The sequence below is a fragment of the Cryptotermes secundus genome, unplaced genomic scaffold (assembly GCF_002891405.2).
Source record: "Cryptotermes secundus unplaced genomic scaffold, Csec_1.0 scaffold741, whole genome shotgun sequence".
NCBI classification, from domain to species: domain Eukaryota; kingdom Metazoa; phylum Arthropoda; class Insecta; order Blattodea; family Kalotermitidae; genus Cryptotermes; species Cryptotermes secundus.
The window spans coordinates 218,820-233,162 of record NW_019724599.1 but is presented as its reverse complement, the minus strand read 5'-3'; the positions used below and the strand labels follow the sequence as shown (position 1 = coordinate 233,162).

At 38.6% G+C, this 14,343-nt stretch overlaps 1 protein-coding gene across 6 annotated transcripts in view; it reads left to right on the top strand.

The window, feature by feature from the left end:
- LOC111862420 (serine/threonine-protein kinase SIK3) overlaps window positions 1–14,343 on the top strand; it is a 124,276-nt gene that overhangs the window by 76,118 nt on the left and 33,815 nt on the right. For all 6 annotated transcript variants that reach the window (XM_023847801.2, XM_023847800.2, XM_033750654.1 and 3 more), the window contains 5 exons: window positions 6,628–6,759; window positions 7,880–8,018; window positions 11,497–11,615; window positions 12,921–13,055; window positions 14,011–14,176. In XM_023847801.2, the coding sequence (XP_023703569.1) occupies window positions 6,628–6,759; window positions 7,880–8,018; window positions 11,497–11,615; window positions 12,921–13,055; window positions 14,011–14,176 (691 nt within the window). The remainder of the gene's footprint in view (window positions 1–6,627; window positions 6,760–7,879; window positions 8,019–11,496; window positions 11,616–12,920; window positions 13,056–14,010; window positions 14,177–14,343) is intronic.

The following is a 14,343-nucleotide window of genomic DNA, read 5'->3' as shown; positions in this document are numbered from 1 at the left end:
AATACCCTCATGCCCCAGCACCCATATCAGTTGTACCCATTCATTCATTCATTCATTCGTGTTCGTTCGTCCGTTCCGTTCCGTTCATAAAAATGCCTCAAACTGGTATTTTATTATTCAAGGCCTTTAATATTTCATTAATTAAATTTATGAAGCGAGTTCTGTGGATGAATCACATCTGAAACCATATTGGTGATTGGATAATATATTGTTATTCTTTATGTGATGGAGCAATCTCACAAATATAACCTTTTCAGTAACTTTTGAAAAGGATGTAAGTAACGATAGAGGTCTATAATTCATCATATTCGTTTTATCAGCATTCTTAAATAATGGTATTATTTCAGAGTATTTCAAACGAGTGGGGAAAACACCGGTTGAAAGTAGTCTGTTACAGATATAAGTTAAAGGAGAAGTAATAGCAGGTGTGCTAGTTTTTGGAATATTGACCGAAATTTCATCACACCCATAGAATTTTTGGGTTTTAATGACTTAATTATGTTTCCAGTTTCTTTAGTAGATGTAGGTTTAAGTTTAATTTCAGGGAAAGGAGTTGGAAATGCCTGAGATAAATAGCTCCAATGTTTATCAATATCGAACTCTATAAATGATCATTCTTAGCATTATTGCTGTTAATTTTATTTACTATAGTCAGAAAGTAGTTATTTAAAGAATTGGCAGTTAATTGGTGACTATCAGTTAGCTTCCCTTCAACATTTAAGAACTGCGCTTCAGTATTATTGATTCTCTTACCAGTAACCGTTTTAATAATATTCCATGTGGTTTTAATTTTATTGTTAGAATTCGAAATTAATCCATTATAATAAAGATTTTTGGCTGCCCTAATGACATTAGACAGAATTTTTGAGTAAGTTTTAAAATTGGATTTAAGGTTTGGATCATTACTGGTTTTCATGGACAAATAGAGCTCTCTTTTATGTTGACATGAGGTCTTTATGCCCCTTGTCATCCAAGGGTTATATTTCATATATTCATAACTAATTTTTTAGGGAAGTTAAAATTAAATATTTTTAAATAAGTATTAAGAAATGAGTTGAAAATTGAATCAATATCCTGATCAACAAATACGCTATCCCAAGTTTCATTACTTAATTGAGTCAAGAACTCATTTCTAGAAGCTTTATTGAATTTCCTCACAAGATGCCTACAGCTATTTTGGTTATGTAAAACAATGTTATTCATATATAAGATCTGGTTATCATGGTCAGGCAGTCCATTAACATGACATTTAGTATAATTTCCATGTATGTGAAGATCAATAAAAAATATTATTAATATCAGAGCCTGAGTTGGTTTGGATCCTAGCAGGAAAATCTACTGTACTAGAAAGGTTAAAATGAAGATAATAGAACATCCAATTGTTTCTTGTTATTACTATCAATTAAGTAACTTATATTGATATCACCACATATTATCAATTCCAACTTAGATCGAGCAAGAAATTTAAAATGGCGTCTAATCCCTTCAGAAAATAAGCAAAGTTACCGGATGGTGCTCTGTACATGTAAATAGATAGAACACAAATATTACCATGCAGAAAAGGAAGTTTCACTGCACAAACTTCAAGGTCTTTGTCTTTACAAAAGGCACTTAAATTGACAGCTAAAAATTTTAGTTTTTCCTGTACAAATATGCATGATCCACCTAATTTAAAAATTTTCCTACAATAAGCAGCACTGAATTTATGATGTTCTATATAAGTACAGCCCAGATCATTATAATTTAAGTGGTGTTCAGTTAGACATCACACATGCAGCAGCTCAGGATGTAGGGAGCTAATTAATTAATTGGTTTTGCCTTGTACGCCCCTGATATTTTGGTGATATACAGGTATGTTAAGAGAATTATCACCAGAAGAATGAAATTTGTATCTCTTACTGTTATAGCTCAGAGAATTTAATTTTGAATGATTATGATCAAAATTAGCACTTCATCTACGAGTATTGTTAAAATTACCTAAACCATTACTCCTAAGATCACTAACTGACCCCGGAGACTGAGTCACCATAAAAAATCCCTATTTCTTATTATGGGCATTCACCTTATTCTATTAGATGATCTATTAGCTACAGAATTAATTGAATTTGAAACAGAACTCTGAGAAGAATGGTCCAAATTTAAAATTGTTTGACTTGAGACTTCCACACAGCTTTCCATTTCATCAGAAGAAGCATGGTCCAAGTTTAAAATTGTTTGACTAGAGACTTCCACACAACTTTCCATTTCATCAGGAGAAGAATTTCCCTCTAAGTCTTGATTGGAAAGATCATTTTTCCAGCCCAGACCAAATGGGGTTGAGGCCACCTTAAACAGTCTATCATAAATATGACACACAAGCTGCTTCACAATTGCATCTTTTCCTAACCCATTTAAATGAAATCCAAGTTTAGTAAAAAGATCCTTATTGAGATCAACAACAACAAGGGTACAATGCTCATATAATTTTATACATTTTGCTAGTTTTCTATTGAACCTGGTTACTTCCTTACTGACACATGAGGATTTAATCAAATCATGCCTATGGGGCACATTTAAGAGAATGATAGTGTGACTACATGCTTTAGCAAAATTTAGAATATGATTCAAACCAATCTCAGAATTATTCTTATATACATCATTGGAGCCACCCCAGAAAACCAACATGTCACTCTTTGATAGGTTCATAACCTCATTATCAATAGATTTTGTTAAATTATAAGCATCCGAGCCCGGTTTCACCAGTCCACAAACTTCAGACTTGTCACTTACCATGTTCTTGACTCTCACTGCACATCCTTTTGCATGGCTGTCTCCAATTAATAACTTACGCTTCCTTTTCAAAGGAGATAATTTGTTACCAGCTTTCCTGCATAAGGCACAATCACTGATATTCAGTTTATCACTCTCCAAAAACTCACTTCCATCATTAGAGCCAGTATTAGTCGTACCAATAATGATAGTAGGGATTTTATGTATTGTTTCATCTTTGGGATATGTTGATTTAATGGGTCGAAATGCAGAAAACTGTAGATCAGCTTTCACTGGATAAACAGCCCCTAAATAGTCACTTATAATTCTTACAGATCCCCTCGAATGGGGATCCTTAATATTGTCCTTAAACATAACTTTTCATTCTTCAGTAGTCTCACTTTGCCTACTTCCTAGCTTCTGTATCTGATTTTTCAAATTATCTTGGGAGGAGTCACTTTTATTTTCTTTCTTTGCTGAGTCCACCTTTTAAGCTGCTCATAACCTCTAAAACATCACTGAATATCTCCTCCCTTAGTATTCTAATTATTTCAGTAGCTGATTCCAATTCAAGAATAGCACATTTTAATTTCCATGTTAAACTCGCACAGCACAAGCATTCATCTCCCAGATTAGCCATCAGAATTCCTGTATTATTTAGCACCACACTTTCACCATCTACTGAATCATTCGCCATGTTGAAGTGTCACTTGACACTTATAGTGAATCTCTTTTTTGGGCTTAAAGTCATGAACATGGTGGACACTGTTTAATGCAATAATCTCAGTAATAAATATGACATGTTATGTTTGGCCTGTTCCATGAGGGTTTGGTGGCAATCCCAGTCCAATTTTGAGTTGATCTGGTATTAAGTGCAGCCTGGCTGCCAGATAGAATGTAGATGTTCCTATTTCTGTAGTTTGTATCTGAATTCTCCATAATAACTGCCTTAATGGCATATACTTCTGACTGGAATACTATTGTACTGCCCAAGGCTGAAACTAAGTTTCCGTCTCGTGCCATAACCGTACACGCCAGCTCCAGTGCCCTTATTTATCTTGCAACCATCTATATACCAGATCAGTCCCCCTTTTCTATCGGGCCGAAACCCGTCTTCCCATTCACTCCTGTCAGGAAATCTGACTGTGAAGGGTGTTTCATATACATGTCTCAGTATCATTTTGTCAGACCCCATTAGTAATATGGGTTCTTTTTTCATGTTCTGAGTTATGTATGCATGTCTGAAACTAACGAATCTAGGTTTCCATTGATCACTGCACTGGAGACGGTAGATTCCTGCCCTGGCCTCTGCCTCCAACTGTATATGCAGTGGGGGGAGTCAAAAGAGTGTCTCCAGTGCAGCTGTGGGAGATGTTTGCATTGCTCCTGTGATACCCAAGCAAGCCAACCTTTGCAGTTTGCTAAGTTCTGCCTTACTTGTCTTGAATTTAACTCTGGGCTACCATACTGTGGCGCCATATATAATTATGGGTCTTACAACCACAGTGTATACCCAGTGCACAGCGTGTGGCTGCAGTCCCCAAGTTTTACCAAACATGCTTCTGCAGGTGTGCTAGAAGTACTAGCCCCTTGCAGTGGTATGTCAGTACTACTGACTCCCAAGAGAGGAGTTTTTGGTTTTACCTCAGGTAGGTTTCGAACCACTGGTTCGTCCCTGCCTTTGGGCAGTTCAACAGCAGGTTCACTGGTTGCAACTGGGTCCCTTAGTGGTTCACCAGAGCTTCCAGCCCCCTGCTGAAGCATTTCTCATAGGGATCCCCTTGGAGGGGGGTCCCTCTTTAGTTTAAGGTCCTTATGACCAGATTTTAGTTTGGTTCCTTTCATTTTGGTCCCACAAGTCATGGGGATTTAAAAGGTCGCCACCAGAAGCGCCCCATATGGGTGGAAGGCATAAATACAGTGGGGTGCTGCCTGGTGCCCCAAGGGGATCGTTCAAGACACTGGCTAATTACCACCCCAGTGCCATGCAGCCTTCAGCATGATGCCTCACACCTTGGCTTAGGTGGTCTGGTCCTGTTGTGAATGAAACCCTCACAAGCCTCCAGGACCAAGAGTGCCTGTTCAGGGGGAGAGGGGTATCCCAGATGATTAATGGGAGTGTGACACCAGTTAGTCATGAGGTTGCGACCAGGGCAACCTGCATGAGAGAGTTGCCCCTGGGGGTGACGTATGAGGTCCCCCATTCCCACCCCTCCACATGGGTTGGTCAAACCATTTTAAGAGTGTTGAGCCCTAAGGCTTGCGGCACCTTGTTGGTGCTCTGGGGAGACAACTCAAATAGCCGAAGCTATCCCCATGGGAGTGCTCTCCTGCATGCATCCCAGGTACACTGTAGTGATACCCAAGAGCCATTATGCCACCGCGTGGGAGGCTCCTGTCATAGTGCCATTGCCCTTTATAGGAACTTAGCCGCAAGCCCCGGTACGTCATACTGATCCAGACCCCAAGACTGTCATTGCCCAGCGGGACCATGAGGAGGTGTCCCAATGCATCCCTGGTCCATGATGCGTCCCCATCACAGGCACAGCCATGGTTCGGCCAACCTCATTGAGGATGGCATCATTATCACCTGTAACATGTGACCTAAGAAAGTCACAGTTACCCTGCCACAATGAATACTAAGTCAGGAGCATTGTTCTGACCATCAGTTTCATGTTGTAGACTTGATCTCTTGCACAAATTTGTAATAATATAATGCATGATCAGTGTCAGTTGGCATCAGATTTTCTATAGCTGTTTTCTACACTGCAGATGAATGCAGTGCAGTCTTGGGCATTACTGTTCACAGAGTTAATATTTGGTACGCCTTTTTAAAGGATTTAATTGTTGTAGAATGGGACAGCCAAAACCCTGTTGTGTGGGTATAAATACAGCATGTGATTGGATCACTCTTTGCATCAACCCATGGTGATGGAGACAGAGACAGTCTCTGAAATATTGGCTTCTAATTCATCTTCACACACCCGATTGTATGAGAAGACTTCATTGCATGTAGTCACCATGAAAACTACAATTCATATATAATAGTTTAAAAAGAATTACATATAGAATTTAAAAAAAAATCTTTTGGGTTTATAGAGTGTTTAGCAGAAATAGCTCCAAAGTTGTAATCATTTCTTCGGTTCTAATACTATTACTAGTTCAAAACTAAGTTTAAATTCTGCCATCATCCCAATAATACAAGAGATTTAAATCCACTATACCTGTACAGTAAAGGTTAAAAATATAGAAAAATATAGTTTTATTTTTTTATATTGTACGTGTGTCTTTATAAGAAGAACATGATTGCAATTGAAGAAAGTTGTCTTCTGGGTTTAGGCACGGTGCCTAAACCCAGAAGACAACTTTCTTCATTGTCATCGCCGTGAAAACCTCAAAACTTACATGATTGCAATTGTTTGAGAGCTTGTACTGTGAAGAATATTTGGACATAAGAGAGAGGAGATGAGAGAAAATTGTGTAATGAGAGCTTCATAATGCGTACCCTTCATATATTCTTCATGTGATCAAATCATAGAGGTTGAGATGATTGGTATATGTAACACACATGGAGGAAAATTATTATTGGAAAATGTCACTGGGGTGACGTAGGTGTAGATAGGAGGATAATATTAAAATGGGATTTGAAGATATAGAGTGATTTTATCTGGCTCAGGATAAGGTTCAGTGGTGGGATTTTGTGAGCTTAGTGCTAAACCTTAGGTTCTGTGAATGACAGGATGCAATTTCTTGACTGGATGAGTGTCTGTTAGCTGCCAAGGAGCGCTCTGCTCTGTGAAGTTAGGTGGTATATTAAATTGTTCTAATCTGAGACCATGTTGTTAGTTGTGCAATAGTGAACTTAAATTTTTGTTGTAGGGTGATATGGATACTGGAGTTCAGAAGATATTATCTGACACTGAAAATACCGAGGTGCCTCCACCCGTCAATAATTTAGTGTTGGAGCATATGCTGCAGTTACCAGGCCTGGATAAAGAAATGATACTGAAGGTAAAATTATGAAGTAGAATATCATGCAAAAAGTTACATAATTTTCGTCTGTAATGAATAGTGTTTATGGAGTGCAGCTAGTAATTGTGTGGCATTGAATGGTCAGTGTGTGGAGACAGAGGAAAGATGAAGACTAATTACTGCATTCAAGTATTACCAGAGGAATATTCTTTGAACATGAAATGGTCAGTATGAGGATGTGGGGAAAAGTTACGTTTACGAGGGCTGTTCAGAAAGGTGGTGAGCTGTTAATGAAACAAGCAATGAGGGGAAAAAATACGTACATGCTTAAGTTACTTCTCAGTGTAGTCACTGCCAGAATTGAGGGTCCTATTGTAATGGGGAATAAGTTTTTGTATGCCTCAATTGAAGCAGCCTGCTGCCTGTGAGCTCAGCCACATTTTGACACCTTCCATCAACTCCTCATTATTGCTGAAGTGCTGTGATCTAGACCAGTTCTTCGTGTAGGTAAACAAGTGATAGTCTCTTGGAGTGAAATCAGGGCTGTAAGGATGGTAGTCAAACAACTCCCAATTGAAATGTTCCAGCAGTGCTTGAGTGCTAGCAGCCGTATGTGGACACACGTTGTCATGGAGGAGCACTACACAGGATGTGTGGGTTATAGTTTTGTTTAGTACTTTCAAGAATTTAAAAGATGGGAGGGGATTGTTTACCTAATTCTTGTGTGAATAATCTGATCGTAATTTCTTGTTTCTTCCTCTAGTTACTTTGGATTGACATGCAAGTTTGGCTGTAATCAAGGAGGGGAATAATATATAATTCATATTGTCTGTTGTATTTTGCATTTATAATAATCATATAAATATACAGGGTGTATCAAAACTGAAAGGAAGATGATTTGAAGACACAGAGGACATTAAAAGAAATGTAACAAAAAAATTGTTGGCATTCATACAGATTAATTCAAAAAGTGTTTCCAACAATTTTATGAGCAAGCACAAAAGTGTGTGATATTTCAAGGAGATTATTTTGAAGAATATTAAAAGATATGGTTGATTTAAAATGTGATTTTCTAAAAATATATGCAATCCTGGATATTAATTATCTAACCTTATATTTCAGAAAATGAAACTGACAAATTGCATTCACTGTGTTCCAGTCTGTACATTCCAATAGTTTTGGGAACATTAGTGCCATATATCACTTACTGGTAGACAAACTGGAACGCCAGGACTTGACAAGAAGCAGCAGCAACATTCCATTGGTGGCTACACAACGCAAAGCTAGCATTACAACAGGTATCATTCTGTGATGACTGTAGGTTTCTTTAAATAATTTTATTCTAATCATTTTATAAGAATGGTTAGCTAGGAGCATTGCTTCCCTAGAATATACTGTGTCTGTTTTTCTCCTGAACTGGTGGTCTAAAGTACTTTTAATTTAAGCTGTAGTACTGTCCTCTCTTGGAAGGCTTCCAACATCACATTTTGTCTAGATAAGTCCACTGTCAACATCTTCCCAGCACCAACTGTACAAGGTTAATGCCATAGTATTAAACGTGCTACGAGGGTCGTACTGAAAGTCATGAGCAACAATTTTTTGTAAAGTAACATGCTTTATTATTGACAAACCAAATACCCCACTTCAGTCTACAGACCTTTCTTTATTTTTCCATATAATCACCACTTCTTTGTACACATTTCTCCCAGCATTCTGGGAGTTTGAAAATTCCCCTTCTGTAAAATTCCGTTCCAGCCATCTGAAGACACTGATGCACTGCTTTCTGAATTGCCTTCCTCGTCTCAAAACGTTGTCCACGCAGCTGATCCTTCACAAATCTGAAAAGATGGTAGTCAGACGGTGCCATATCAGGACTATAGGAGGGGTGTGGAAGACCTTCCCACCCCATCTTTGCAATTGCTTCCAATGTGAGGCGAGCGGCGTGGGGGCGAGCATTGTCATGCAGGATGATGGTGTTTCATCCCAGACGTTTATCGTGCAATGCACGATGGAGCTTGTGCAGCATCTGGATATAACGAGCAGCATTGATGGTTTGCCCAGGTTCCAGGAATTCGGCCAGAATAAACCCCTCTGCATCCCAGAAGACTGTGCCCATCACCTTCGCAGCTGATGGCACTGTCTTTGCCTTCTGTTTTGATGGAGAATGCAAATGGTGCCATTCCATACTCTGCCATTTCGTTTCAGGCTCGAAATGGTGAAACCAGCTTTAATCACCTGTCGCAATACAGAGCAAAAAATCATTGCCTTCGTGTCGATATCTCTGCAGCAGTTCTGAGGTTATGGCTTTTTGCTGATCTTTGTGGTCTTTGGTCAATAACCACGGGACCCAACGAGCACAAACTTTCCTATAGCCCAAGCTTTCAATCATCTCCTATACTGCACTATGCCCTATTCCAAGTTTTCAGGCTGTTGTGTCCACAGTCACATGCCTGTAATCTTGAATGATCTCATCCACTCCTTCCTTGTTCCGTTCAGTTGAGGCTGTTCGAGGACCGCTTCAAGGCTCATCTTCGATGCTGGTGTTCCCATCTTTAAAATGTTTCACCCATCTTTGAACACTGCTCTCACCCATGCACACACTTCCATAAGCGCGCTGAAGAGTCTGGTGAACTTCTGCAGCAGGGATTTCCTCTTTCACAAGAAATTCGATGACAGCACGCTGGCGAAACAACATATGGTTGTTGGCTATTTTGTTAGGAGTGATACTGGTCAGTGATGCAAGCTATTGACATCACAAGACACTCAAGGTTAACACAACAGCTGGTTCCACCTACCACCATACTCTCTTTCATCTGCTGTTCCCAGGTTGCATGCAAAAAGAAAGTTACTCATGACTTTCGGTACGACCTACGTATGTGCTGTATCTTTGCTCTTTACAGTATTTGTCACACGTCCAATATTTTTTTTTACAGGAACAACAGGTGACAGCTATGTGTTTTCTCATGCCAAGATTTTTTTTATTTTGCACAGATTAATTTGTTGCTGGTAGGAATGAGTTTGGAAATAAAATTCGTGGAAAAGGATTAGGATACCAAATTTATTTTTCACTTTTTCCAAATATTCATTTTAAATGTTCCTGGATGACGGATCCATGTGTTGCAGCACCGCTTCATTCCTGCTCCCCCATCTTCAGACATGATCAAATTTTATTGTTTGTCACTGAACTACCAGGGCAGACTTATGCCACCACAGACAAAATTATTTTATGGAACAATGTCCAACAATGTTTTTTAAATGTTAATTTGTCTGTATATATGAATGATGAGTACTGTGTTTAAAAATGCTTCCAAAATCATGAATCATGTTGGGTATGAATATTAAATGTAGGAAGAATTGATTACTCCCTCATGGAGCCGAGCCCTTCTTTAGGAGCCACCAATTCTGCAGCTACTCAAGAATTTACCAGTATTTTATGGAACCCAAAGGTTCATTACTATGTTCACAAGAGCCCTCCACTGGTCTCTATCCTGAGCCAGATCAATCCAATCTCTACCGTCCCCTCCTATCTCTCTAAGATCCATTTTAATATTGTCCACCCACCTACACCTTGGTCTTCCCAGTGGTCTCTTTCCTTCTGGCTTTCCCACCAATATCCTATATGCATTCCTCGTCTCCCCTATTCGTGCTACATGCCCTGCCCACCTCATCCTCCTTGACGTGATCATTCTAATTATACTTGGAGAAGCGTACAAGTTATGAAGCCCCTCATTATGCAGTTTTCTGCAACCTCCTGTTACTTCATCTCGCTTCAGTCCAAATATTCTCCTCAACACCCTGTTCTCCAACACCCTCAGTCTATGTTCCTCCCTTAATACCAAAAGTATAATGAGAGTATAATCTAGTAACTTCCTAATGATGACATTAGAGTCTGTATCACTAGCTGGTGATGACACTCCCTCATTCCCATAGTATAAAGTGTATGTATATGTTCATATTCTTAAGTACATGTAGAGGAAAGGATCAGAATTTTCATCAACTTGAAACATGGTGTGGTTCAGGTTTCATCTTCAGTATACCCTGCAGCATTTAAACATATTTTTGGCTGTATTAGACTCCAGCTCATGGCATTCCCTACCTCAGAAATTGATTGCTGGCTGGCAGACACTAGAAACCGCTACAATGCATGTGCCACAAGTGGTTGTGTATTTTGGGAATGTTTCTGTTTACTATAAGAATTATGTCAACCATCAGCACACCAAATATACTCAGTTTTAATATTCAGTCTTTATTCCTGCTACATGTTTCAGTCTTACAAGACGATCATCAGGCAGTTTCTGTTTACCGTATATTCCTAAAATTCAGGTTTAAGGAACATCTTTTCATTCCAGTCATCCTCTTGTCAAGTATGTTGTAGGCCTTCTGAATGTCTCCTATTTAATACATATAGTGAAACTAAAAAATTATGATAAATTACATTTCTTGAAGTGCAAATCTTCTTCAGTCATGAGTAACATTTTCAAGTACACTGTAGTTCTGAAGATCATTTGATTTTATTTGTTTGCAGATAATTTCATTCCATTCAATGTTAAATAAACTAATATATGCAAGGGTAGTTTTCATTTTATTTCAGGAGGGTTTTATATAATTGTATTTGCTGAAATTGTTTTATACTTTAGATCTGAAACTGTAAAGGTACACAGATGAACAAAGAAGCAGCCAACATATTTCTTCTTACAGACAAAGGGAAAGTGTTTAAAGTTGAATCAGCTGTGTTTTAGTGTGACATGTTCAGCACAGTGCACCCTTACTTTGCAGGTGTAGTGGACCGCAGCCCAGTGAGTGATTTGGAGTCAGAACAAGGGGGCTCACCTCTTGTTTCTATGCCAGCAATACCTGTTCTACATCTTATCAATGACTCTCAGCTTTTGGAAAAGGTACCTGGAAAATATGATTAGTAATGAATTTTTCAGTTTTACTGTGGCACTTGCACTCCATGCTCATTGTTGGGCACCAACCTCTGCAAAATTTATGTTTATCAGGCACAATTCATGAAGAAGTGATTGTGAAATTTGTGGAAACTGCAGGGAAAGTGACAAAATGGTGAACTGTCTGTTCTTTTGAATCTTCTCTTCCACTGCATGCATAGAATCTTCAGTAAGCACAGACAGTTGGCTATTCCGTGGATCATTATGCACATTTTCTTATCCTTCATTAATGTGTCTCACCCATCTCCATGCCATTGAATCACTCATAGCATATTGTCCATACATATCACAAAGTTGACAATGAATATCAGCTGGTTTCATGTTTTTTTGCATTCAAGAAACAGATTACTAACTTAATTTCACATGCGGTGGCTTCTTGATTTTCTTGAATATTATAAACACACAGGACAGTGCGTAAATGTGATTTGATTGCCTGCACATGGCATCTATGCCTTCCCAAACAACCAGTAAACTCTGCAAGTATGCACACTATCGTGACCACAGTGCTGCAGTGGCAATAGTTGCAAATGGAACTTGTGTGGATATGCCTCGTACTCTATGGGTTGATTTTGGATTTTTTTTTATGTTAAAGCAGGTGGTATGTATGGTAATCACTGTGTTTTGTAGGGGTATTATAAAATTTCAGATTTATTAGATCTGAGTAAACTGCACTTGGATGTATACTGAAGTGTCTACATTGCTTTTGAGTTTTTCTGATCACTGGTTATCTTTGCAGTGAATATTCTGTTAAGTTCTTTCCATGTGTGGTTTATACAGATGTACTACATCCAGTAGCAAATACTTAGAGTAGAAAAGTCCAATTAATTTCTTTCATGTCACTTTTTTTATAATTGCCATTTTCTTGTTGAAAGAATTGTAAATAAAATTGAATGGTGGCCAAGATTTTGAAACTATGCTTCTTCACTTTCCAATTGGAAAAACATCATATGGCTGATAGATATGATACATTAAGCCAGTTCTGAAGGATTCTGATAATGGTGTGTTATGGTTAATATTACTGCATTTTGTACTGACTTGAGTTGTCAAGTCACCATTTCTAACAGACCAAACTGATTTAAGTTCCTCTCCATCCTTTCATCTGAGAATGGAAACAGATTAGTATCTGAAACAGTTCAGAATACTAGATGATGGACAGAGCTAAGAAATTCAGTAATACTAAGTATGATGGGCCCCTTTAATTGTTTGTCAAACATCTTCTAACCTGATGATGTATACTACACATTTTGTGTTTAGTTTGGAGATGTGGATGTGCAGATGGAGTCTGAGAGTGAAGAGTTGCAAAGGCGATCGAGTAGTGGTGGGATTGGGGACAAATATCTTACAGCCAGGAGACATACTGTGGGCCCCGGAGATACAGTCCATGAACAGGTAAATTTTGCTCATTTTAACACTTTTGAATATGTGGGTTCTTAGTATCTGAGTAGCCTAATCCTAGCATACAAATTACATAAAAAGTTCTGTGTTTGTGTATGGAAGCAGGCACATTGTACCATGGTGAGTTCAGAAGCCTTATCTTTCCACATTTACAGTGGTGTGTAGGAAGTAGGAAACGTTTCTTGATATACCATGTGGCTGTGAGTGAAAATTTTCAAAATTTGGAATTTTTACAGAAACAGTTGGAATACTGAAGTAATTTTATTTAAGGGCAAGAATTATTGCATTGTCTTTAAATTGAGACTGTACTTTAAGTGCTTGGCTTTAAGCACAAGCATAGAGTATTATGTTACCTGAAGAAAAGTAGTCATGAAGAATGCTGTCTTCTGGGATGAGGCATCATGTAGATCAGTGGTTCTCAGCCTCTGTGAGACTGCGGCCCAGTAAATTCTTTTTTCTATAAGACGAGAACCCGGTATAACTGATGCTAGGGCCCGGTACTGGGCCGTGGTCCAGCAGTTGAGAAGCACTGATGTAGATCTTGTGTACCCTGAAGATGGAGTTGATACGTCCTCAGAAATGCTGGTTCACACAAGATCTACATGGCACCACGTCCGAGAAGACGGCATTCTTCATTGTTCTAAATAGTTCTCTGGTGGTATATATAGTCTCCATATGGTCTGATTGGGACTTGCAACAGTTTACAGAACTCTACTTTTCATTGACTGGAGAAACAGGGGAGTTGAGTAAATTTATGTATCGTTTTAATCAGTTGCAGTGTTACAGAGTTTGAGAATTGTTGGTGTAGATTAGATAGAATATAAATATGTGGATGGGTGGGGGGAGAAACTGGTTTCTTTGATAATGCAGTCATTCACGATAAGATTTAGAGTTTAAGGAGAGTTGCATGAAAATTTTCAATGAACTTGTGACACTTACTTAAATTTAGGTTCTGGAGGCCCACTACATCAAACTGGATGGAATTGGTCAACCCTTGGACATCCTGCCAAATACAAATCTGCCATTGAACCTGCCACTTGTTCAGCACCAGCCTCCGCAGAACTTCTCAGTTAAGGATCAGCATCTTCTGAAACCACCACCTGTCATGGGTGCAAGTAAGTTGACATACCTTTCTGTTTCTTGATACATTGTGTTCAGATTGTGTTTCATTTATTAGAGTTAGAATTTGAATTTTCTTGGGCCAAGAAATGAGAGCCTGAAACTATACAGACTTGTGATGATCGGATATACAGTGGAATATTATGGCCTATAGACCCGTTCA